Below are 26,563 nucleotides of genomic sequence, written 5' to 3' on the forward strand. Positions count from 1 at the left end.
CATTGAAGGGCTTGGAACCACTGATTTCTAAGGTTTCTCCAAGCTCCCTGAACAAGTAGAGATCACGAGATGATACAGGACAGGGTGGGAGGGCGCATGTGCTCACTATCGCCACCTTGTGGTGGTGTGAGCCCAAGTATTGCTGGAGCTGCCATTTTTTCCACAAAGATGCCAGAAATAAGGGTTTTATGAAAAACCTCCTGATGATTAAAGTTGGCAACTAATTCAACTCTTTGAAAGAATACCATATAGGTCCCAAACGACATATCCAGGGAAAATTATACCTAGCCCTCAGGGTACGGCAATGATACATTTTCATAAAGTTCATCTCAATTAAAAAACAAAAGCAAACGATCTCACTTAATATTATGGGCTTGCTGGGTTATTGGTGGTGTTCTTGCTATGACAACTGAAGAGAGTGGACTAGTGTTAGGTTATCAAGGAAAGTAGTAATTAGCATAATCAAACAGATGTGAGAGCAACACAGGAAGGGCAAAGCTGAATGATGGCTGTTAGTCACAGTATTGAGAATTACTTTCTCTCTTCACATTTTACATTATTTGAATCCCAAGTGCTTCTGGACACTTAGTAATTGGGTTAACCAAAGTTTAGATCAAAGGTTTAAAAAAGAAAACTAAAAGCCCAGGTAGGTAGACTTAGTTCTAAGGCCAGGATGTCAAGTCCTGGAAGGGGCCCATGACTATCACCTCACAGGTGCTGCAGAGGCCATCTGTGTCACCCATACACCAGCTGCCCTGGCCCATCGGAGAGCTTGTCAGCACATCTAATCCACCCGGCATGCTATCCCCTGCTCTCACTGCTCATTGGAAAGGCACTCTGAGCACAAAGCTGTGGATGGAAGGATCTTTTCCAAGAGGAGGCAGTGGCCCCTTTGGTACAAGGGAAAGTGAGCCTCCAGTAATCAGGAAGCAGGCTTTATAAATAGCTGTTTTTGTTCTCTGAGTGTGACTCTTGTGCCCGCTGTTCCTGCCAACAGATTTGTCTTGGCTCAGCTCAAGGGGCAAGGTATTCCCTGGCTTTTTTCCACACGGGGGACAAGACTGGAGTTCATGGCACTCAGAAAAATCTAGGGTGGTGCATAGACAGGAGGACTGGAGACCAGAGACCAGGAGGGGGTGGGCAGAAATGTGGGGAACGAGAGAGTGCAAGAAGGACTAAAGAAAACAAAAAGGCCAAAAGAGGAGGGAGAAACCTGCCTAACATGTATTTTATAGTATTAATAGGGAACCCTCCTAATGACCTCTGAAGATACTTCTTAAGTCATTTCCATGTGTGAAAAATTACCTACAGAATCACAGATGACAGATCATTTGCACTTAAAGGAAATTTGAAGTCCAGGGATTCCCAGCCAACAGGAGATTACAAGTTCCAAGGAATAGTCCGAAGTATGGAAGGAGTCCATGACAACGGTCACTGTAAACATTTCTTAAGATGTGATAGGATTTGTGCATTTACTCAGCGCAAACATGGCACAGGCTAACCAGTGGGTTAAAGGCTTTTTTTTTTTTTTTTTGGTATGAAATAGAATAAAAGAATTACAGGTTACTGGTTATTCTTGGCAACCAGAGGAACTGATTGGTGAATGGATGCTGCTGGATCAAAGATGGAAAATGAATGATTAGTTAGAAGAGCATTATGGCTGACAGAAATCTTATTCAGTATGGCACCCATGGTGGGAGGTGGCGAGGGCTAAATAAAAATAGCGCACTACTTGATAGTATGCAGAACTACCACCCCAAACCAGCTCTGGATGGTGGTTCTCTTCTTAGCCATAGCAGCCTTCTCATGGCACATATCAGGAAACTGAGATCAGTCCTTGAGGATGAACTGGCTGGAATTCAAACCCCAGCTCTCAACTTCCCGTCCTTATCCCTTACCTTTCCCCCCCACCTCCTGCGGCTCTGCCCCAGAGGCATCAGAGGCGTAGAAAGGTCAGCCAAAGTCACAGAGCTGGTGACCATTCTCATTCACGCTTGTGGGCTGGTTTGATCACATCTACTGCTCAGGCTGTGGTAAGACCATGAGCTCCAGCTCGAGGCTGGCCGGCTTGGGCTGCTCAGGACCCCGTGGTATTCTTTCCCCCAAAAGTCTGAGGTCTGCATCTCCCTATGGGTCTCTGGTCTCCACTCTTGCCCCAAAGTAACAAAGGACCACGTCTACCAGCCTCGTGTCCAGAGAAGGGTCTCACCCCTTCAAAGGTAATTTCAAGCTCTAGAGGATCTGATTCCTCTGAGCAGTGACCCTTCTCCTACTCACAAGACACTTTGTTTCCCTGGACGAGGGACAGAGCTCCTGAATTCTGTCTCACACCTGACAGTATCTCCTCCCAAGGGCAGGACTCCAGCACGAAGCCTGCCAAAGTCTGAAATCAGATCCTCCCCCAGTGTGCACAGGCATACACCAGAGCCAAAACAGGGAGGTGTCTCTCATACTCTCCATCCCCGGGTACCAAGCACGCTCCCAGACTGCTGCTATGAAGCCCTGAGGTCTCTCTGAAGCCCCACAGCCCAACTTGGGAACCACCACAGTGATGAGAATGCCACAGCATGGTCCTGCCACTTTGGGGGTGACCCACAAGAGAGACAGCTGGTGAGGCAGCGAGGGCCTGAGTCTCTAGAGTGTTTCTCCAGTCTTGTGTCTGCCCTTGCCAAGATAAAATAGCTCCCTCCCCCCATCCAAAAAAAAAAACGTAAAATAAAAATCTCACTGAGTTTGGCTGCTTTTAGCAATCCTTTTTCCCTTTGAAGATTTATTTGTGGAACGAAAATCCCCTTCAGGCCGATTTGGCTGAGGCTAGAGGGCTCTGAATAAGCTCCATCTCACAGTTCTCAGATGGTAAAGTCAGGACAAAAAGCAACCGTGCTCTGGGAGGGAAAGCGGCAAAGGCAGATGGGAGTGTGGGTCTCTGGGGTTCTGTGATGATTGCCTGGCTGTTGTGCAGCTTTTGGACTCCGAGCTATGCTTTACCAGCATTCACACACCCATCAGCCCAGGAAGCTGGAATTTGAAGGCAGGTGGAGACAGTTAAGGCCCCAGAGGTGGGGGGAGGGGAGGATGGCCGAGTAGAACATAGCCCTGAACACCTGCAGAAGGTAGGCTGTGGACGCTCTCAGAAGCTCTGGCGGAGGAAGGCTGCTTCCTAGGTCCTGAGCAACCAAGGCTAGAAACTAGGAACTATTTGGGGAGCAGGAGACCAGCCCCCAAAGCAGGTCCACACTCTCATCCTACTGTAATTCCCCCTATCGCAATTCCTAGGGAGGCCCCAAGAGAGACAGCAGACCATTCCCTTCTTCTCCACTCCAGCTCACCCCTAGCTGCTGCGAATCCTCCCAGTCTCCCTTATCCAGTGTCTATTGTGTGCCAGAACTCCCTGAGCTGCTTTAGGAACTAAAGGGTCCTCTCGTGTGGTCCTCACATCTATCTTCTGGGGTGGGTGCTGTGTGGTTATTTTGTAGATGCGTTTGAGGCTGTTGTTTCTTGGCAAAGGCAAAGCTAGCCTGGAATGGTATCATGGTGTCTGAGGGGATGCTGGCTGAAGGAGCCTGCTCTCCTCTTTCCCTCCCACAACCAGCCTTTCTGAGCTTGAAGCGGTGCCCAATTTGTGATAGATCAGGTTACAAAAGTTCCTTGGTTAAGCCAGTTGTTTGTCACTCTGAGCACATTTCCCCATAGAAACAATGTTATGTTGAGATTGGGTTCTCAGAGTAACTACCAAAGCCAATTAGCCCATTAGGTATCCAATGTCTACTTTTGGAGACAGCTTGGTAAAGCTGAAATGGCTCTGGTGAGAAGCCAGAGCAGCCTGGGTTCCAGCCACAGGCCAGTCACTTACTTGCTACGTGGCCTTGGGCAAGTCATTTGGTCTCTCTCCCTTGGTTTCCTTGTCTTTGCATTGGGATGGTATCAGCTACCTTGCCGGGGTTGTTGGGAACACTAGTTGGGAATACATACCTGGGTCCTGTCATATAATGAAGACACAGAACCCCACTGCCACCACATAAAACTGGCTTTGTGGCCTCATGGGCTCCGAGGTCCAACTTGAAATACAAGCACATGTCTTTCCTGATGAATGTGGGTTGGAGAAACTTTGCTTTCTTCAACTTCCTGGGAAAGAAACATGGTGACTCTTCCACCCTAAAGTCCCTGGTGGCCCCTATGAAGTCTGGGCTGATTAGAATGTGACTGCAGGAGCCAGAGGGAAGCAAGAAGAAGAAGAGGTAGGAACGGGAGGAAAGAGCACCACTGAAGCATGCATCACATTTCTTCCTTGGGCTCTCATGAAACTACACGACCATCTGGTTACTTCCGCCTAAGTTTCCCGTGCCTTTCACACCATAAGCCAGTTGGATGCTTCCTGGTCAGAATTAAATACAAAGTAAGGTAACTCTCTCCCTGCTCCCTCTACCTTTTAAATCATGAAATTGTTAGTAAGCCCAGTCAGCGATTCATTGGATAGGGCAGATGCCTGAATAAATACCCTCTTCCCATCTTTATTCCATCATCTTCCTGTACTGCTTAAAAAAAAAAAAAAAATCTTAAAAAGGAAAGCCCCAGCCAGAGCCTCACTCTGCCTGAGAAGACTGTAGTACACAACGCCAGCAAAATCCTTTCTATTTTGCCCTTTTGAAAATCTCATCCATATGCTCTCGGCTTTGCTTCCATTCTGATGTTTGTGACTCCTTATACTTGTGTACACTCCTAACACCCATTTCGGTGACTGTGAGCCTGGGAACTTGTCACCCTCACCTAGCACAGAGTTCTCTGTGTTCTACCCACCATCTCTCTGCCTTTTCAGAGGTCATGCTTGTCCCCTACCCCACCCCCTGCCAATGAACACGACCCGATCACCTGGCCCCCTCACTCTGCAGTTGGCAAACATGGCCCCACTGTGGATATGACCCCACAGGCAGTTCCTGGGAGAAGTGCTTAGCACCACCTCTGCCAGGCCTCTTATTTCTAGCTCACACCTGCTGCCCCTCTGTGGGTTGTGATTTTAGAGTTTCATTTGAACATTCTACTTTATCCCCCTTAAATCTCATTTTAAAGCTCTCCTGTTTGGTTTTCAAGTCTCTGGCCAAAAATATTTTTCTTGGTTTATGTGACAAGCTCCAGATTCCTTGCCAAGGGGCCTGCCATTCCAGCACTGAAATCCATGGTCCAGAGGAACAGTCATTCTCAGATCAGTTGCAGAGCTGCTTGCATTCCCCATACATGTGTGCCTGTTTCTTCTAAAATCTTGAATTATGGCTGAGGAAGAGACTAGAGGATTGCTTCTGCCCCATGTCCTTATCCAAGGTGCCAGAATCACTACAGATACTAACCAGGATTCTTCTGGATGTGTCACTTGTCCCTATAACCATGCCTGGAAATGAGAAATAGTCTGCATTATTTGAGTATGTGTGCTCCTTTTTGTTTTTATTTTATTTATTTATTTTTCTTTTTAGGGCTGCCCTGCAGCATGTGGAGGTTCCCAGGCTAGGGGTCTGATTGAAGCTACAGCTGCCAGCCACAGCCACAGCCACAGCCATAGCCATGCCAGATCTGAGCCGCATCTGCAACCTACACCACAGCTCCTGGCAATGCCAGATCCTTAACCCACTGAGCCAGGCCAGGAATCGAACCTGCAACCTCATGGTTCCTAGTCGGATTCATTTCCACTGCACCACAACAGGAACTCTAGCCTTTCTGTTTTTAATGAGAGGTTTTCAGCAATGTGAAGTCAGCAAAATATTGGTCTCATAAGATGCTCTGGAAGAGGGGGATTCTGTGGTCAACTAAATTTGGGAAACTGAACACTTTATGCTGCCTTTGCAATGATCTCAGTAGGTTAGACTCTACATACACTAAAGGCTCTACATTATCATACAGAAAAAGAAATGGATTTAACTTGGAATTTTCCAATGCTGGGGCTTGGAAATCTCCTCTCAATACCCTGTGGAATATACTTAAACCAGCGCTACTTTGTTATATGCTTGCAGGACAACTGCAGGCTCTCATCTAACGAACCTCAGGATGATCCTGTTAGCTGTTCTACTTTCCCTTCTCCAGAAGGTTCAAATCTATCTTCTTTGGGTATAGCCTCAAACTTTAATTTTTTTTCTCCCTACAGGGATTGGGCCTTCCCTCTATTTCCATGTTAATTCTACTTATTAATCAGATTCTGACTTTGCTTTATATGCTCTTTGACCTTCAGAGTGCCTTTTCTTTCTGGCTCATTTCTTTTAGCGCATCTAGGAACCCTTCATCAATGCAAATGCACAGACCTCTGAAATTTCCTCAAGCCCATTCATTCTCTCTTTGGTAGGAGACCAGTTTACATTTGTAATACCAGTAATTTGTGCCCATGGTCAAGCCAGAAAAATAAGTAACTGGCCCCCATTATATCCCTAAGTTTATATTTCCTGGGCATCAGTGTGACAACTTGGAGGCCCACAGACCTTGTGATTCTTGGGAGTGTGTTTAAGTTGACTTACACAGTGGTTCTTAAAATTGGAAGATTTCTTCTTTTACATAAACTCCTGGATCTCAGCTTCTCTTAAATCAGATCTTGGAGTTTCCATTGTGGTGCAGCAGAAACGAATCCGACTAGGAACCATGAGGTTGCGGGTTTCATCCCTGGCCTCGATCAGTGGGTTAAGGATCTGGCACTGCCGTGAGCTGTGGTGTAGGTCGTAGACACGGCTTGGACCCTGTGTTGCTGTGGCTGTGGCTGTGGCCGGCAGCTATAGCCCTGATCAGATCCCTAGCCTGGGAACCTCCATATGCTGCGGGTGTGGCCCAAAAAAGCAAAGCAAAAAAAAAAAAAAAAAAAGAAAGAAAGAAATTAAGAAAGAAAACAAACCAACAAAAAAACAAAGAAAGAAATCAGATCTGTTAATAATGGGATGCTTTCCAACCTGGTGACAATTGACCAGAGCTGAGTACTGGCTGCTCCCATTACACTGGGCATATGCTCTCTAATTTGCTAGAGTCCCCACCACTCCTTAAAGCCCTACATCCTCCCACTTCCCTCATTTACATTAACTGCATGTTCTTTGCTGGCATTTGGATTTCTGGCCCTTCATATAGACCTTTGTACTTTCCTCCTGGGAATTTTCCTAGAAGCTGCCTCAAAAGTATCTCGGCCACCTCTTCCCCATCTATGCTCTGGTGCCTTTGGTTATAGGTTCTAATATGTGTCCAGTTTCAAGGGCTGAGCAGCTATAGCAGGGAAAGAGCTTAAGCTGTTGCTATTGGCAAAGATCATGCACATAGAAATAAAATATCAACCCAAGTCCACCCTTTCTGGGGAAAAATATTTTCAGTTGCTCTGTGTTTATAACTCAGGTACAACCTGGTGGGTTTATCAACTATTTGACAATCATAGAACACCAAGTAATGAACTTGTCCTTTAACCACTATAGAAGTAGCTTAAGCTTATGTTTACCTTCACCCTGAGTTTCTCACTTTGCACAAATGGGTGGTTTTTACAAATGTTAACATTATAATGTCTTGATAACTAAGGGACAAATTATCCAGTTCTCAAATCTTTTCTAACTCATTGACTTACTGTTGGCCATTTACTTATTCTTTACTACCCTCATTTCCAGTTGGGTGGGGAACAAGATTATAACTACAAATCATGAGCCAGGCCATCAGATCAAGTCAAAAGGCATCCTGCTATATTATCCTCACCCCCAACCTTGCACATGTCTGCAGAAACCCTGATTATGAGCAGCCTCCATCCCTCTCCCTGCCCAAGTTCAGGGACAAGTGGTATAGAAGATGAAAGAGAAAACCTGATTCATTAGAATGCTGTGTTGACAGCACCAATAAAAGTTTCCTGAAGGCTAACAGTTTGGGGTATTAATTTATCCATGACGTTCCTACCACCTCTTGCCCTATGGTAACCGAAAGCTGGAGATTACAGACACACTTTTCAGCTCATTGAGTTCAAAGGCAAGGTACGGTACTTGGCTTGATTGGCACTTTGGAATGCTCTCCAAAAAGGCCCACTTTCAAGATTAAAGGGACCCTTCATTCAACAGAATAGAAAACATCTTGTTACTAGACAGTGAGGAATTTCAAGCTAAGTGTAGGTTCAATAAACATGAATATTCAGCAATTATGTAAGTCCCTGGTGCTTTAGCAATTTGAGGGTATAAGTACCCTCTTGCAAGAAGGAGAGCCCCTTCTTCATTGAAGAGCATTAAAAGATTGGGACAATGCTTTCTTAGTAAAATGTGAAGTGGTAAGGCCAAAAAAAAAAAAAAAAAAAACCCCCAAAAAACAAACCCACTCTTACAATCTTCAAAGCAGAGATCTACAGTCTTCAAAGAGCTCTAATGGCTCCTCTTAGAGGGATGTTTATAGAAGGGATGCTTATTCTGGAAAGGGGGCTAAAACCTAAAGTCCAATCCAAAGCCTAGATTCTATACGTTGTTATAGATAAGAATCACAACACTATGCATTTAAAATGCAAGATTCTGCAGCGCACTTACATATGATACTGCTGCATTTCTCCTAACAAATTCCTGTAGGAACCAACAGCATCCATACCAGCACCTGAAACATTTCAAATCTATTTATTTATCTACTCTAATTCTCATAAGCATCTTGTGAGATAACTGTAATTTCCATTTACACACCAGAAAATTAAGACTCAGAGAAGTGAGTACTCTTGAGAGGGATTAGTATCTGCATTTCATGTAAGGGTGACACTGTCTGAGATATGGAGTTGTAAAGCCATTTGCCCAGAGTTTCTAGAGAGATAATTCACTTATTTCACTAAAGAGAATTACTGAGTTTCCTGATAAGGATAGCAAAAAGCTGTTTTCAGAATTTCCTTTGGCCAAATGAAAAAGACAGTAAAATTTGCTTTACTAAATGTTGATCTGAATGGGGAATTAAAATTAATTACTTGAATCCTTTCTTGAGAACATCTATTGATCTCCCGCCTTGCTTTTTGAACTCTTTAATAAGACATGTGCAAGCATGGAGAGTTTAAGGAAGATACAGCAGAAGGAATATACTAATCACATTAGCTCTAAGTACAAAGATGGACTCTGTTGTATCACAGAAATACCCCTATGCAAAAGGACAATAACTGTCCAACTTCTCTTTTTTTGTCGTTTTAGGGCTGCACCTGTGGCATACAGAGGTTCCCAGGCTAGGGGTCAAATCAGAGCTATAGCTGCCAGCCTATGCCACAGCCACAGCAAGGCCAGATCCGAGTCAAGTCTGTGGCCTACAACACAGCTCACGGCAATGCCGTGTCCTGATGCGTACTAGTTGGGCTTGTTACCGCTGAGTCACGACAGGAACACTGAACATTTTAATTAGTAAAGTACAATAGAGGGTTAATAAGATCTGATATTCTTTTCTCTGGAGCTAAAGACAACAAAAAACACATTATGCTAAGTTTAAAAGCCACTGAAATCAACTTCTGCATGAGAGAATCTGAAATTGTGCTGGCAGGAAAGAGAATGAATTGGGGATATTTTTTCAAAATGCATTTCTACTTCCACAACCAATCAGCATGCATTGAAGTTCCAGATTTATAAGAAAGTTGGTTGGTTTCCATAGTTTTTCTGGACCTGATATTCACTCACTCCTCAGGTCAGCAGGGCTGGTTCCCCTCATTTCTCTCCTGAAACCCCTCTTCTTTGTTTCCTCCTGGGGCCGGTTACCTCTGCTCCTCTCTCCCTGGATCTCTGTCTGATCTGACAGCCTGCCCTAGCCTAGCCCTTCACACTAGCCTAGCCCTTCAGCAAGGCTCAGTATGTAAAGGTCCAATGTTTCAGGAGCCCTGACATTTTGGCTCTGAAAATACTCTGAAGGACAATGTATTCCTTCATTGCTATTTTCAAGATGCATTTGCTGACTCGAGAACTCTCCGTCTACCCACTCGACCCCAGGATAAAGTGCAAACTCCAGTGCAGAGCACCGAGACCCTGCCTCCCACTTCACCTCAGGGCCACTCTCCTTTCTCCTCTTGTGTCTTCTCACACTTTTGCCCTTTGCCCAGCATGCTTCCCTCCTCCGAGCATGCACCCAGCTCCTTTGCTTATAAATGCCCATTTCTCGCTCAAGCTCACACTTAATCCTAACCTTTTGTTTGAAGTCTAGTCCCACCTTCTCAGGTGCTCCCATGACACACTCATTATTCACGTCCCCTTGTTAAAACAAAGCTTAGGAGTTCCCGCTGTGGTGCAGTGGGATTGGAGGTGTCTTGGGAGAGCTGGGACGTGGGTTTGACCCCTGGCCTGGCACAGTGGGTTAAGGATCCAGTGTTGCTGCAGCTGTGGCTTAGGTTTGAGACTGTGGCTCAGATCTGATCCCTGGCCTGGGAACTCCATATGCTGTGGGGCGACCAAAAATGAAAAAACCAAAATAAAGACAACAACAACAAAAAACAACAATAGGAAGTTCCCCTGTAGCACATTGGGTTAAGGATCTATCTTTGCTGCAGCAGTGGTGAAGGTTCCATCCCTGGTCCAGGCACTTCCACATGCCCTGGGGTGAGGCAAAAAAAAAAAAAAAAAAAAAAAAACCTCAAAACCCAAAAAACCCCCCAAAGCTCACAGTATCTATTGTATTTCTTTCTTTTGAGAGGGCGTAGGGAAGGTTGGTATTGGTTCTGGGAGATCTGTGGAAGTCCTAACCCCCAGGGCCTCAGAATGGGCCCTTATTTGGAAATAGGGTCTCTGCAGGTGCCATCAAGTTAAGATGAGGCCATAGTGGATTACAATGGGCCAGATCCAATGACTGGGTATCCTTAAAAGAGGGAAGTTTGGACAGAGACACACAGGAACACAGAGGGAGAAGGCCAAGTGAAGGCAGAGGCAGAGATTGGAGTGGTGCAGCCATGAGTCAAGGAGTGCCAAGAATTCCTGGTAGCCACCAGAAGCGAGCAAAGAGGCAGGTTCTCTCACAGAGCCTGGGAGGGAACCAGCCCTCCTGACATCTTGGTTTCAGACTTCCAGCCTCCAAAACCATGAAAGAGAAATTTCTGTTGTCTCAAGCTACCCATGTTGTGGTAATTTGTCATGGCAGCCTTAAGAAATTAATACCGTTGATAATAGCCTCTGTTTATGCTCATCTTCCCAACAACACCTTCAGACTTCTGCATCAGGGGCTGTGGTAATCCTCCTTTCCTTGTGGTCCTAGCCCAGTGCTAACAGCACAGATGCTCAATACATTTTGGCTGAATGAGGGCACATGCTCAGCACCACTCTTCTGGTTTTAAGTCAGTGGATCCCCAAAAGGGTTCAGACTCTTCTCTGAGTGAGCAAGCTTGTGAACAAGGCAGAGAGATAACAGAATGGCACCAAAATGATGACTTACAGAAGACAGAGGAAAAATCATAGAGGGAAAAATGTATTCAAAACCTTGTAGATGGACTCTACAAAAAAGCAGAGGCCAGGGCTGGGGCTGAGCAGGGAGAGAATATTCAGAAACATTTTTTCATCCTTTTAGGACCATGCCCGGGTCATATGGAAGTTCCCAGGCTAGGGGTGGAATCAGAGCTGCAGCTGCTGGCCTATGCCACAGCCACAGAAGCAGCAATGCCAGATCTGAGCCACATCTGCAACCTATGCTGCAGCTCTTGGCAAGGCTGGATCCTTTAGCCCACTGATACTGAGTGAGACCAGGAATGGAACCTGCATCCTCATGGATACTAGTCAGATTCTTAACCTGCTAAGCCACAATAGGAACTCCTCAGAATATTTTAGACTGCATTTTTTTTTTTTTTTTGGCTGCACCTGCAGCACATGCAAGTTCCTGCTGGGGCCAGGGATTGAACCTGAGCCACAGCAGTGACCCAAGCTGCTGCAGTGACAACACTGGATCTTTAACCCACTGTACCACAAGGGAACTCCTAGACTGTGTTTTGAAACAAATGATAGGTGATTATTAGGTCCCAGAAGGATACGTCATAGTAGACTGAGGAGTTTTGGGTGTGTGTGGGGAAGGTGAGAGTAATAGAGCAAGCAAACAGCAAGACTGAACTGGCGTCTAGGGAGGAGAATCTTACAAAGGGCCCTGAATGCAAAGCAGGTGCTTTAACTTCTATAAAATAGGACGTGGGTTACGGCAGCAGGTTCTTGTGTGGCAGAAATGGGACAAAAGCCCCAGGCTGCTCCAGGTAGGGTGGGCCTGAGAGGAAAGAGCATTAGGATGGGCTGGGGGCTGCAGGGGACATCCTGAGAAGGGGTCACCTTGGGCCCCAACTGGGAACTGAAGAAGAAAAGGGATGAGGGGTCTCTCAGAGACCTCCCCATCAGTGGTGGGGTGGGAAGCAGGGGCTCCCATTTGCTGGTACAATGACTCACTCCTGGGCTCAGGGAAGATGATTGCGTTTGTCAGCTCAGATGAATGAGGCTGTCTTCTGCTTTTAGAAACCTTTGCAAGACATTCCACAATTCTTCTCTCAATAACTCACTTTAGCCTTTAATAGGTCTCCAAGCCAGGAGATTCTTCCTCCTAGTCCAAATGGCAATTCCTTACTTTGGAACCACATTTCCCCTTCATATTCTTTCCTGAGCCAAGTTGAAGAGTAAGGGGGTATGGTCACTATTTCCTGCAGTGAATCCTTCACAATCTCCAGGCCCGTTCCCAGCACATTCTCTGCTCCTCCTCTCCAGGAAAAATGATTTTTGGTTAAATTTTTCTCATGGGGCCTGTTAAATGTCTCTGTGGCTTCTCTCTTGTCTGTTGCCTGAGTGCTTTTTTGGACACGGAGCACCAAATTGGGCATCCAGAGAGGCAGGAAATGTAGTGGGATGAATGAGGGCTGTGAAGTCAAACAGACTAGGTTTGAATAGCCACTCCCCTAATTAGTTGTATCTTGTGTAAATCGCATAATCTCTCTGAGCCTCAGTGTTCTCACCTGTAAAATGGAGCAGTAATATTTAATTTCTACTTGGAGAGCTGTGCCAATTAAAAATAATGCCCATGAAATTCTTGAAAGCATTCAATAAATGATGGGTCCTATTGTTAGCATGAGTTGGAGCAGTGCTGATCATTACATTGGGCACACAACTTTGTAAGCACTTCAGTACACCCCGACAGTCATGCGTACTTCAAAAGCTATCCACTGCAGAGTTCAGATGGCAGTTCTTGCTACCTCTTCATCGTCACTTAGAACACAAACTGGTCTTTTTCAGATATAGCAAAACTATATACAGGGCCAGGAACTGTGCTCTAGAGAATTATATATTTTTATTTATTCCCCACAAAAGTAGAACTGCAAAATGTATCAAGCAGTTATTTCATTTGCAAACGGAACCCCATAATAACAACTTTAAAAGTCTCATATTAACAGAACAAAATCACAGGGATTTCTTAATTGGAAAAGATCAATAAAACTCCCATGGCAAATAGACTCACTCCAATCGGCTCCTTTCTGTTATTTTTCTTTCATAATCTGTAAGTGCTACTGGGTTAATAATGTTTTAAACCAGTGAATACCATGATCTTAAATAACTAAAATTGAGCAGTAAGGTGTAAAGGAAAATAGGTTAGAATTCTAATACTGTTTGTTTGGTGAGGGGACAATATGATTAATTTTTCTACAATAAACCTTTACTTGTATAAAGAAATGTTGTTTAAGAAATAGTGCATAGAGAAGGGATTTAAGACAGTAGAATAAAAGGACTGGAGCTCAACATCTCTCAAAAAAACAACGAAATTACAACCAAATGCTGAACAACCTTCAACCAAATCGACTGAAACTTTCAAAAAGATATCCTATTCCAGAAGACAAAGAAGAGGCCACATCAAGAGGTAGCAGGGACGATTACATGGTATAAGCAAGCAAACCCATACCTCCTGGGTGGGAAGCTCACAGACTGGAAAGTTAACTGTATCACAGAGACTCATCTACAGGAGTTGAGAGTTCTGAGCCCCATGTCAAATCCCCATGCCTGGGGACCTGGCATTGAGAGAAAGAGTCCCCGGAACATCTGGCAATGAAGCCCAGTGGGGCTTGTGCACAGGAGCTCCATGGGACTGGGGGAAACAGAGACCCCATTCTTGAAAGGCTCACACAGACTTCATGTGTACTGGGTCCCAGGGCAAAGCAAAGACTTCATAGGAATCTGGGTGAGACCTGAGTGCAGTTCTTGGAGGATCTCCTGGGAAAACAGGGGGTAACTGTGGCTCATTGTGGCAGAAGGATATTGGAGGCAAAGCTCTAGGGAATATTCATCAGCATGTGTTTTTCTGGAGGTGGCCATTTTGGGAAAAATCTGGTTCCACCCATCAGCGCTGAGAAGCCCCAGGCCAAACAATAATCCAGGTGGGATCACAGCCCCACCCATCAGTAAACAGGCTGTCTAAAGACCGGCACATAGCCACTTCTAATCTCACCCAGAGACAAAGCCCCACCCACCAGAGGGATAGGAATCAGCCCTACCTACCACTGGGCAGGCACCAGTTCCTCCCATCAGGAAGCCTACTGCAAGCCTCCATACAAACTTCAGCCACAGTGGGGGCAGACACCAGAAGAAAGAAAGGCTACAACTCTATTGTCTGCAAAAAGGAGACCATACCAAAAACCTATAAAAATGAAAAGACAGAGAACTATAACTCAGATAAAAGAGAAAGAAACAACCCCAGAAAAACAGCTAAGTGATCTGGAGATTATCAGCCTCCAGGAAAAAGACTTTAGACTGCTGATGCTGAAGATGATGCAAGACATTGGAAATAAACTGGAGGCAAAGATGGATAACTTTCAGGAAACACTGAGCAAAGAAATACAAGATTTAAAACTTAAGCAAGCAGAGATAGCAAAATATAATAACTGAAATAAAAAATTCATTAGAAGCAACCAACAGAAGAATACAGGAGGCAGAAGAACAAATATGCAAGGTGGAGGACAGACTAGTGGAAATCACTGATGTTGAACAGAAAGGAGAAAGAAAATTGAAAAGAAATGAAGACAGTCTACGTGAACTCTGGGACAACATTAAATGCACCAACATCTGTGTTATAGGGGTGCCAGAAGGGGAAGAGAGAGAGAAAGGGAAAGAAAAAATATTTGAAGAGATAATAGCTGAAAACTTCCCAACATGGGAAAGGAGTCATTCACTCAAATCCAGGAAGCACAAGTACCATATAAAATAAACCCAAGGAGGAACATCCTGAGACACATATTAATCAAACTGATCTAAATTAAAGACAAAGAGCAAATACTGAAAGCAGCTAGGGAAAAGAAACAACATACAAGGGAACCCTGATAAGGCTATTGGCAGATTTTTTCGCAGAAACTCTGCAGGCCAGAAGGGAGTGGCATGATATACATGATGAAAGGAAAAAACCTTCAATCAAGATTACTTTACCCAGCAAGACTCTCATTCAGATTTGAAGGAGAAATCAAAAGCTTTACAGATAAGCAAGAGCTAAGAGAATTCAGCACACTAAACCAGGTTTACAACAAATACTACAGGAACTTTTCTAGACAGAAAAGGCCACAATCAGAAACAAAAATACCACAAAAGACAAGGCTCACCAGTAAAGGCACATATACAGTAAAGATAGGAAATCATCCATGCACAATTTCATTATCAAAGTCAGAAATCGTGAGGAGGGTACAAATGCAGGACACTGGAGATGCACTTACAATTAAGAGAACAACGACTTAAAACAATCTTGTATATATGCATAGACTCCTATATCAAAAGTTCAGGGCAACTGCAAACCAAAAATCTACAACTGATACACAAACAAATAAGAAAAATCAACTCAAATACAACACTAAAGATAGTCATCAAACCACAAGAGGAGAGAACAAGAGAAGAAGGGAAGAAAAAAGAGCAACAAAAATCCAAAACAGTTAATAAAATGGCAATAAGAACATACATATCAATAATTACTTTAAATGTTAATGGTCTAAATGCCCCAACCGAAAGACATAGACCGGCTGAATGGATACAAAAGCAAGACCCATATACATGCTGTCTTCAAGAGACCCGCTTCACTTCTAGGGACACATACAAACTGAAAGTGAGAGGATGGAAGAATATATTCTGTGCAAACATGAATCAAAAGAAAGTTGGAGTAACTACTCATAGAAATTCTAGTAAAGATACACTGTTTCTATATAGCTTTTCTACAAATACAAGAAGTTTGGGTTTAATATACTGTAATATGCCATCATTTGAAAAAGAATAATTTTGGGTGTTAGGAGATAAAGTAGAGGAAAAAAAACCAGGAATACAGTAAGAGAGATAAAGAAACTAGAAGAAATAAAACTAAACTGCCAGACAGAGGGAGCTGAAATTTGGCACTTGGCAGCAAGACAGGGATTTTCAGTATAGTAATCTGATATGCTTGCCTCTGGGGGCTAGAACTGTGTCTATCACATTTTTCATCTCCAGATCCTAGAATGTAGTGCTCAATTCACCTATTAATTAAAATAAATGTATAAGTAAAGCTAAAAAAATAAATAAAAGATAATACATAGAATTTTATATAGACATGTTATAATTATTTAAAAATATATATGTTGAGTAAACTGCTGGAATGAACCAAAATGGCAATATTGTTTTTGAGTAACAGGAGTATGAATGATTGGGTTTATCTTACTTTAACTTTTCTGAACTTTGCAAATTATTTATAACAATTTTGAACTATATTATGATATCATACTATATATTATTAAATTATATAATGATACATGTATTGTTATTTTATTGAAAAACTCTGTCAAAATAAATAGAGAAAAGACATGCCATATATTGCTACACTGATGACTCATACCCGATGACCTTATGATATTATGGTCTGCTCTATGATATTTATCTCTCTCTCAGAGAATCTCCAAATTTCAGAGTTTTAAGGGCTTTTCAGAGTCATCTCACATGACTATTAACTGATATGAGTTCTGTCTTTGTAGCAGTAGTACTAGTAGGAATAATAATTGGCACTGATGTACCTGCCAAGCCTCTGCAATAGGCATTTTAAATGCACTCACTGTTTCACTGAATCTTCAAAATAATTCTATGAGGTAAGGCACTTGTGGTAGGTAGAATAATGTCCTGAAGATGTCCATGTTCTAACCTCTGGAAACTGCAAATATGAAAATGTTAGGTCACATGGAAAAGGGCAATTGAAATTGCAGATAGAGTTTAAACTGGCAGTTAGCTGACCTTGAGATGAAGAGATTATCCTGGATTATCTGAGTGAATCCAATGCAATCACCAGGGTCCTTTTAAGTGGAAGGAGGAGGCAGAAGAGAGACTCCTGGCAATGTGAGGGATGCAATGTGAGAAAGACCTGACTGGCCATTGCTGGCCTCAAAGATGGAAGGGACCACAAGCCAAGGACTATGGGCAGCCTCTAGACCCAGGGAAAGGCAAGGAAATGGATCCCCCACAGAGCCTCCAGAAAAGAATGCAACCCTGATGACTGCTTGACTTGAGCCCAGTGAGACCTCTTTCAGACTTCTAATATCCACAACTGTGGTATAACAAACGTGTGTTGCTTTAAACATAACATGTGAATATATTATAACAGCCATAAGAAACTAATAGAGTATATTCCAATTTTACAGGTGAGTGGATTCAAGTTTAAAGGAGTAGCTTGGTCAAGGTCATACAATCCCAGCATTTGAATCAAGATTGTCTGATGATAGGAGAACCTACACTCTGGGGCACTTGGTTCCACTGGAGCCCCAAATGATTGTCCAGAACCTGATCAGACATAACACTCACTGTGCGCTGCTCCCCACCCTGCCCTGCTCCCATGACCATTAGCCCCCTGCCCTTGAGGATGGCCCTTAATCCAAGTTGGTGGAGTTGATGTCCTTTAAATGGAGTTCAAATTGATCTACCTAGTCACTTTCCCCACTGATTTATCACTTAAAAGAACCCACTTCTTCCTTTCTGAGAAACACTTTTTAAGTATTTGAGGCCAATAATCACTTCTCCCTAAGTCTTTGGGTAAAAAACAATCCCTAATTCAGCCCTTTCTTGCAAGACATGGCTTCAAATTCCAGCACTTCCTCGACCCCTCCCTTCTGGAAAGCATCCAGACTGTCAACACCCAGGTGAGGACCTTGCCAGTTCCTACCTCACTTTGAACTTGTGTATTTTGGTTTTCTTCCATGAGGTTATCATGCTGACCTTAACCCTTCTGAACTTCATTATATACTATATCTTGAGCTCTTTGATGGAAATACTTCTAGAGTGCAATCAATAAATAAATACTGATAACTTTGGATTATCTGGCCTAAAGACTTGAAAACATAGCTCGCGTTCAAGTTCCTTCTGATATTATTGGAAACTGATTCCACTCTTTGTTGACATGAATCATACCTTGTTCTAGCCTGGCAGGGACTTCAAAAAAAAAAAAGGCCTCTTAAGCTACAGTAAGGAACTGTTTGGTGAGCAAGCAACCTTGTAAGGGGCCTTGAGATCACAAGCTGCTCGCATGAACCAGCCTGAGAAATTGTGTTGTCCATTCCAGCATGGACTGGAGAGTCAAGAAGAAAATAAAAGAAATGTTGGATTTCTCTGGTGGCTCAGTGGGTTAAGGATTTGGTATTGTCACTGCTACGGCGTTTTCAATCTGTGACCTGGGAACTTCTACAGGTGTGCCAAAAAAAAAAAAAAAAAGGAAAAGAAAATGAAGGATATGTTGAGTCCATGTAATTTCATAATATCACATAAAATATTGTGGATCTTTAGAGCAGAGTCCTGTGTACAAATATTAATAACAGCTTCCTAAAATTTTTGACCATCCACAGCTTTAAATGGTGCATGTTGCTGTTTCCTCATTCCTGCAAATAATCAAGGGCTGACTGTAAACATATAAAACAGTCCAAAAACACTCAGTCTTCAGCAGTTGTGTAATGACGACTGCCTAGTGAAAAAAGCCACAAACCCATATTTCATCCATTTCACTCTCTGAATCTCTCTTGAGGAGGTGTGGGGAGGGTGCACCCCATAAAACATTTTTGTGGGCTAGTATATGAACATTCAACTAGTTTAAGTAAGTTGTTCTGTCAGACCTGACTTGAAGACCTGAAGGTACATGAACACAAAGCATAAGGTTTGCATTTCCTTTGTAAATAATGTCTACAGGAGTAAGGATAAAAACAGAAAATTCCAGAAGCAACTTCATTTGGGGCTTTTCTGAATCCTACGTGTTTGAAAAAAAAATAGTTTGATATATTGAGGGACACAGGTGCAGACAGTTTGGACCTCCAAGTACTTGGGGCAGGTCTTTTTTGGGGGTGCTGACGTATATATTAGATAAGGAGAAACAAACCCAATTCAGGCACAGAATAAAGACCCTACGGGTAGGGATTTGAACCCTGATGTGTCTGTTGTCATTGTACATTTAAGCTTTGGGAAAGTCAAACATCTGGGCTGTTAAATTGGGCTCCCTCACAGGGCTCCTGGAAAGAACAGCTAAGATGGTCTCATTTTTAGATTAAAAAAAAACAGAACAAAACCCAAATCCCCAAAATCTTGAGTAAATGGCGAGACAGTTTATGCTTGTGACTACAGAGCATGCTACAGGTATTCAAGAGATGAGGCTTTTTCACTTCTAGAATTGTGTGACTTCAGCTTTGCTGGCTTCTGTTTTGCCTCCCATAGAACATCTCTGTTCATCTAATGTGGGAAAAGAGGTGCTTGGTGGGCCATGAGAGAACAAACATCAACAAAGGAAGGGGAGTCACGTCCCCGGTCTCTGACTGCCCTGGGCCACCCACTTACCTACCAACCATGCATTCCAGAGCCCCAGCTGGTAAGCCCAAAGTTTCCATGGAGCACGTGGCACCTATTCTGCAAAGTCTCCTTACTCATCCCCACCCTGTTCCTCTTGTTATCATGTCAGTGGGGGTCTATGACCCCTACTACCTCAATCCTGCCTCTAGCCTGAACTTGGGATTTGGACTTAGAATCTCTGGTCTTCAGATCCCAAACCTCTGCCTCTTGGACACCCATGGAGCCAACGAAGGGAATTTTCTCTACAGCTTCAGCTGTAGAATCCAACTCAGTCATGGCTAATTGATGCTATTCTCCCACCCTCTAAGAGAAGAATTTGGACAGAGTAAATGTGTCACAGCTGGAGTCTCTCCAACTTTTAACTGTCCTCCAACTTTTCAGTTCAAGGGCCAGGTCAGTGAAGGAAAAGACTATAACTGAATCCCACTTGCCACTCCATCAGAAAAGCCTTTTATTGTCAATGCTTTATTGTCAATTTAAGGCAATGCTTTCCTCATGCTTGTCATTCAACAATATTCAACAAATATTTACTGAGAACCTACTATGTGCCATGCACTCACACATTATCTCATTAAATACTTGTAGCAACCTTGCAAGATTTTCAGGGGAGGAAGCAAAGGATTAAAGAGATTAAGTAACTTGCCCAAGGTCACATAGCTAGTAAGTGGCAGAGCCAAATTTTGATGCCAACTTAGACTATACCCTGCTGCCTCATTCTATAAATATCTATTAAGTGCTTAGTTATTTGTGAGATGTATTCCAACCTCTTAAGGACTCAGGCTTCATTAGGGCTTCTGGGGAACCCCTCATCAGCTACTCCACGGGCCTGGCTCCAAGAAAGCGAACACTCTAGAGCCTGTTCCTTACCCAAGGGCTTTTGGGAAAGGTGGTCAGCTTCTGGTAGGAATGAAGCACTGTTTTCGGTCCTTTTCAAGGACCTAACAGGAAATATCTTGCTTCAGCCTAAACTGCTGAGGGACATATTCAAGTGGATGACACTCAACAGGGTTTGGAATAACACATTCCTCAAGTGCTCTGAGTTTCTGACCAACAGTGAAAAAATTCCATAGTTAGACTTCTGTCTCTGGAAACTCACTCTCAGTGACATTGGAATTAGGTAGCTTCTATGAGTCTGCTCCCTCCATACAAGACCCTTCCCAGCGAGTTAATTCAGAAACTTCACGGGGGGCTGGGTCTTGGATAGCGGAAGATTTTGCTGGCATCTTCAGCTCATCTGCTGGTACTGACTACTGCCTGTTTGAGGGACCAATAATCCCTTCTCCTCCTCCCCTTATTGAGACCCTCTTTCTCTATTCCTTTACATTTATTGCAACCACCCCACTCTGTGAGCCCTGGCAAATGTATCTTTTTCTTTTTCTTTTTTTTTTCAACTCCCCTCTCTTTACCAGGACCAGCTCATGGGGGTGACAGCTGTATCATCACATGGAGCCCCACACTGAGAGGGGCCCTGTGCTTGGTATAATGCTCTGCTGTCACTAACCTGAAATTCCTCATGATTTTGAACAAGGGGCTCCATACTTTGACTTTGCACCCGGCCTTGCAAATCATATAGGCAATCCTGCTCCATGCTGTGGACACTGAAAGAGGGAGAAGAGTCGCACCATACAAGGTAAGAGGTGTGCGACACCAGTGGGCCCCTCTGGCTTTCACAGGCATTTTCCCATGGATATGATCCATAAAGGTGCACCAAGCTGACGAGAGCTCCACCTCTCAATTTTTGCATCTCTAAAATGGAGACAGGAGTTCCCGCTGTGGTGCAGTGGAAACGAATCCGACTAGGAACCATGAGGTTTAGGGTTCAATCCCTGGCCTTGCTCGGTGGGTTAAGGATCCGGCATTGCTGTGAGCTGTGGTGTAGGTTGCAGATGCAGCTCAGATCCCGAGTTGCTAAGGCTGTGGTGTAGGCCAGTGGCAACAGCTTTGATTAGACCCCTAGCCTGGGAACCTCCATATGCCGAGGGTGTGGCCCTAAAAAGACAGAAAAGACAAAAAAAAAAGTAAAATGGAGACAATGGCACTTAGCCTTGCATATTATTTAGAGCACTGGGTGGAGTCACGTATAAAGCACCCATCAGAATGTTTAATACATAATCGGAGTTTGCTAAATGAAATCTGTGAAGATGACAGGTGCAGAAAACAGTTTGAACACTGAAGTTCAGAGCTAGCTTAAATCCTATCAGCCCTGCTGCTTAAAAAGATCTTGGCTGGGTGACTTAACTTCGCTCAGCCTCAGTTCCATTATCTGCAATATGGGGATGTTAGTATTTACCCTGTACAATGGTTTGGGAAGTTAAACACTCTCACGTAGTTAAAGAATCTAGTTTATCACCTGGTCTGGAGTAGGAGCTCAAAAATAACAGTTCTTAATTTGGTTCCCTTATAATACAATCTATGCATGCGAAACAATTCGTTTACAAGAGATGTTGGGGCACACCCATTAATAAGTGTCTTATACAACTTCCGCTCTACTATATGACCTACAAAATGTAGCCACTTTATATGTGAAAATCATTTTGTAAAAACATATTTGAGGATTATTTTTCCCTCTTTGCTGGACTATGAATTCTTTGGAGGCAGGAACCATGTCTTGTTTATCCTTGTATCCTAGAACACCTTCTAATGCGTTATATAATTGCAAGTGAATTAAACCTCTCTTTTGCTGTTTATGCCAACAATGAGATGACACATTTCATCACATCCCTAAATTACCAATTAATAATTAGCCATTTAGTGATTAGGAAGCAGAATGTACTAAAAATAACCCCATCCCTGCTGTTACAGGCCTTTTAATCCTTGTCCATGACAACTGGCTCATCTTCCAGCATCCTTGGATCTGGTTCTTGCTCCATTAACAAAACTATTCCACCAGGGAACATAACTTCATTTTGTGCAACCAACCACCTTCCTTGGCAACAACCTGTGTTGAGAGGCCACTAGAGGAAGAATTTCCTAAACCCCAACAGGCAAGTCATAATTTGATGCCGTGGAGGACTCAAAGAGGGCTCAGAAATGTGATTTTTTTTTTTCTTTTCACAGCTGCACCTGTGGCATAAGGAAGTTCCCAGGCTAGGGGTTGAATCAAACATGTACCTGAGACCTACACCGGGTCTGTGCCTTATCTGCAACCTATGCTGCAGCTTCTGGCAATGCCAAATCCTTTAACTCACTGAGCGAGGCCAAGGATCGAACCCTCATCCTCACAGAGACAACGTCAGGTTCCTAACCTGCTGAGCCAGAACAGAAACTCAAGAACTGTGACTTTTGAGGGTTATGGGTCCCTTCAAGAACCTTCTGATAGTTACGGACATTCTCTCTGGAAAAATGTACGTAATACCTTACATAAATTTTCAAAGTGTCCTCAGAGCTCCTGCAGCCCTTATTCCTCAGGTTAATAATTTGTTTTAGGATAGCCCAGAAAACCAAATGAGCAATAAAAAAAGATTCAAGTTTCCTGATAAATTCTAGCCCTGACTAATCACATTCCCTCGCTCAAAACAAAACAGAACAGTTGAAACTGCCTAGATTTAACCTCAGGGTTATCCCTGAGGGCCCAGTCTCAGGCATTAAAGCTAAGGGCATCCAGCCAAGCAGTGACTACTCCTTGGAAAACCTAAGTTCAGCCGAGTAAAACGAAACCTGGTTTGATAATATCATTTACATTTCCAAATCCTGGGTTATCAAGCTTTCTTCCTATCCTTGTGGCCCTTCCTAAATTTAGCCAATGGTGTAATGGGGTAACCATGGCAACAGCCACCTGCCTATTTAAAACCATCTCCAAAGCTAAATAAGGAAGCCTGGGGAAAATGGCTGCTCGCCTGCCTCTCAGTGGACAAGGTGGGCACTCCTGGGTATTTTCACCAGGAGCAAGCAGGCAGGGTAGAAGCATTGACTCGGGTTCTTAACAGGAGGGGTCCAGGAACCTTGTGAAACAGGACCTACCTCGACGTCACTGTCTTCACTTAGTTGGCACATGGGTTTATATGTGAATCCCTGTGACTGTCATCCTAGGCGACCACACTACCTTGACCTTAACCAGGTGAGGGGTGAGGTACATACCTAACGGCAAAGAGAAGTCTTATGGACAGAAATTTGGAAGTGAGGAGGAAGAGCTGTCATTCAGAATACAGTGAAATTGTTCATACTTTGCACTGAAATGCACAGTTTCAACTTTTTTTCTGACAGAGGTATCTTTCTAACTGTACTTAATCACGTGGATGATTGCTGATTGCTCCATTTATGTCATATGCTGACCAATTATTGATTTTTGGAATATGGAGAAATTCTTCTCTGCTTCCTTGCTCTCTCAAATTACAGGGATTTTGCTTCTTTCCATGAAAAAAGACCACACCACAGACCACACTGAAAGGCTTGCTCTTTCCCCAAGTGGGCTGTTTTCTATCACTCCTCTGGATCTTTTTGTACCTCTGGTTCTTTCTCCCTGGGTTGCCTTCTCTTTCTATCAACCTGGAAAAATACTCGTTTTCTGTGTCTCAGTTTAGGCATCTCTCTAGTTGGAAGACCCTCCACATCCCATTCTTTGCCCTTGCTTTGTGTCACTTTGATTCATATCACTTAGCACAAGTCACTCTGCATATCTGCTTTCCAGTCTGTCTCCACCCCTGGACCATGAGCTCTTTACACAGGTCTATCCACAACACCTATAAAACAGTGCCTGGTACTATTTTCAAAAGTCACATTCACTGAATGAATGAATGAATGAATAGAACCCCCACGAAGTTCAAAAACACATGGCATCTTAACAAGCATGGATGCACAAGGATGCATATCCTATCTGTGTAAAAAGAGGACCTGAAAAGTCTACAATGGAGTGGTTTTAAAAAGCGATATATTTTTTTGTGTGTGTATATATTAGAGTGAAAAAGACTGCAAGAAGAGCATTAATTGATGTGTAAATGTGTGACTATAGTAGGAGTAGGGGCTGAATGTATACATGGTAAGAGTGGTTTGTGAGTTGGATTGGTGTGTGTGAGAGAAAGCACATCCTAATAAGGTTAGCTCAGCTACTATTAGATCCTACAGATCACTTATCCTGAAGTTGAAGTAGCCTCATTATGTTGTTTCTGATCCCTAAAAAGACTGTCTTATTCTTGGTTAACCTTGCAGGCTGTGGGATGAGGGGCAAGGAGGAAGAATGGAAATGGGGGAGCTCTGGGGGAAGGCTGGCCTTTAAACGAACACATGCCAATAACACTGGACTAAGTAAAGCTAAGTCTCTTGGGCCCAATCTGAGTCCAAATTAATACGCACTCTTCTCCCCACCTGCCTGAGGGTGAGGTGGGATCCAGGGGTCATGTCAATATGGTCCACGAAAGGAAAGAGAAAGGAGGCAAATTAACCACAGAGAAGGGTACAAGAAGGGAGATAGGTAATTTAACAATCCCAGGGGTAGCTATATGCCACCCTCCAGGCAGAATGATTTGACTTTGTTTGCAAACGACCTAATTTTCTCTTCCCTTTCATTTCTGGACTTAACTTCCAGATTTCACCCAGGGTGCACAGGCTGAGGCTGGGTGCTGGTGGGCTCCAGGCTGTCTCTGCAGGGCTGCCCTCTGCTGCCCTCTGCCGGCAGGGGAGGCGAAGGCGTCTCCTTCTGGGTCCTCCCAGGTCCTGCCCAGAGTGGACGCCCCCTCCCTTTGCAACAGAGAGAAGCTGAGGCCTTTGCCCCCTATCAGCCCCTCTTCCGAGGAATCACTGGGCTTGGGGTGGGGGCGCTGTACGTACTAAGAAAGTGGCCACGCTCTATGAGAGGGATCCAGTTAGCCTCCACTTCCCAAGGCAAGCGCACCATTCCCCCCCTTCCCAGCCCCAGGCCCTCCCTCTGCACAACATCCTCTGGGAGGGGACAGGTGGCCAGACTGCGGCAGGTTTTGGACATTGTTTTCTTTTTGTAAATGGAAGCCCTCCTTCCGGCAACGTGGCAGGAAAGCGCTGGGAAGCCGGGCCAAGAACACTTTGGTGAGAGCAGGTGGCGGCCTGGGACTGGCTGGCCACGGGCCGGGCGGGGTGGGGCAGGGCAGGCGGGGAGTGCAGCCAGGGTTACACCCGCAGGGCCCTCTTACCTGCTGTTGAATTTTTCAGGGTGTTTCTCTCTCATCACGTGGAACCTGTGTGCAATGGAAGCATCCTGAAAGGGAGAAAGACAAAACAGGGCCCTGGTTAGTGGCTCTGACCCTGAGCCATGTGCAAGGAAGGGAAGCCAGCAGGAGCCCTCACTGAAATCCTTCCCGTCTCACAGGAGAAAACCCGGAGGCCCCCACAGAGGCTGGACACCAGGTCCAAGGTTAGGGGCAAGTGCCCCCCAGTGCTTTTAGAGCCTATGCTAGTTGACTCCTGGCAGTGTTCACTCTCTGCCCGCCCTGGTTTAGGGTGAGTGAAGAAGACTCCACCGCCCTTTGGGGAGAGGGAGCAGGTCAGTCTGTGAGCCGTGAGAGTGCAGAAGCCCATGTGAGGCTGATGTGACTGTTTGGGAATGCCTCACCCTATTCACTCTGAAAAACACGTTGTATTCTGGAATATTTTAAGACTCATAAGAAGTTGCAAAAATAGTACAGAGTTCCTATGTCCCTTTCACCCAGCTTCCCCCAATGATAACATCTTATATAACTGCAGTACCTTGTCAAAACCAGAAAACTGATGGTGGTAGATGCTGTTAGCTATTAACTCTTCGTCATCCCTATCAGTAGATATAACTGGTAGTAGCACTGGATAGCATGCTTAGAAGATTATTAAAAATATATTTAAACTTCTGGCTTGGGCCTCCTGATCACACCATGGAAACTACT

At 44.1% G+C, this 26,563-nt stretch overlaps 1 protein-coding gene across 8 annotated transcripts in view; it reads right to left on the minus strand.

Moving 5' to 3' along the window:
* The window catches only part of DGKG (diacylglycerol kinase gamma), a 211,808-nt gene that overhangs the window by 62,310 nt on the left and 122,935 nt on the right, over positions 1-26,563 (minus strand). For all 8 annotated transcript variants that reach the window (XR_007136006.1, XM_047788419.1, XM_047788407.1 and 5 more), the window contains one exon: positions 25,841-25,905. Coding sequence is in view for 7 of the 8 variants with exons in the window: in XM_047788419.1 (XP_047644375.1) it covers positions 25,841-25,905 (65 nt within the window). In the remaining variant the exon portion in view is untranslated. The remainder of the gene's footprint in view (positions 1-25,840; positions 25,906-26,563) is intronic.

Source organism: Phacochoerus africanus, chromosome 1 (genome assembly GCF_016906955.1).
Source record: "Phacochoerus africanus isolate WHEZ1 chromosome 1, ROS_Pafr_v1, whole genome shotgun sequence".
NCBI lineage: Eukaryota > Metazoa > Chordata > Mammalia > Artiodactyla > Suidae > Phacochoerus > Phacochoerus africanus.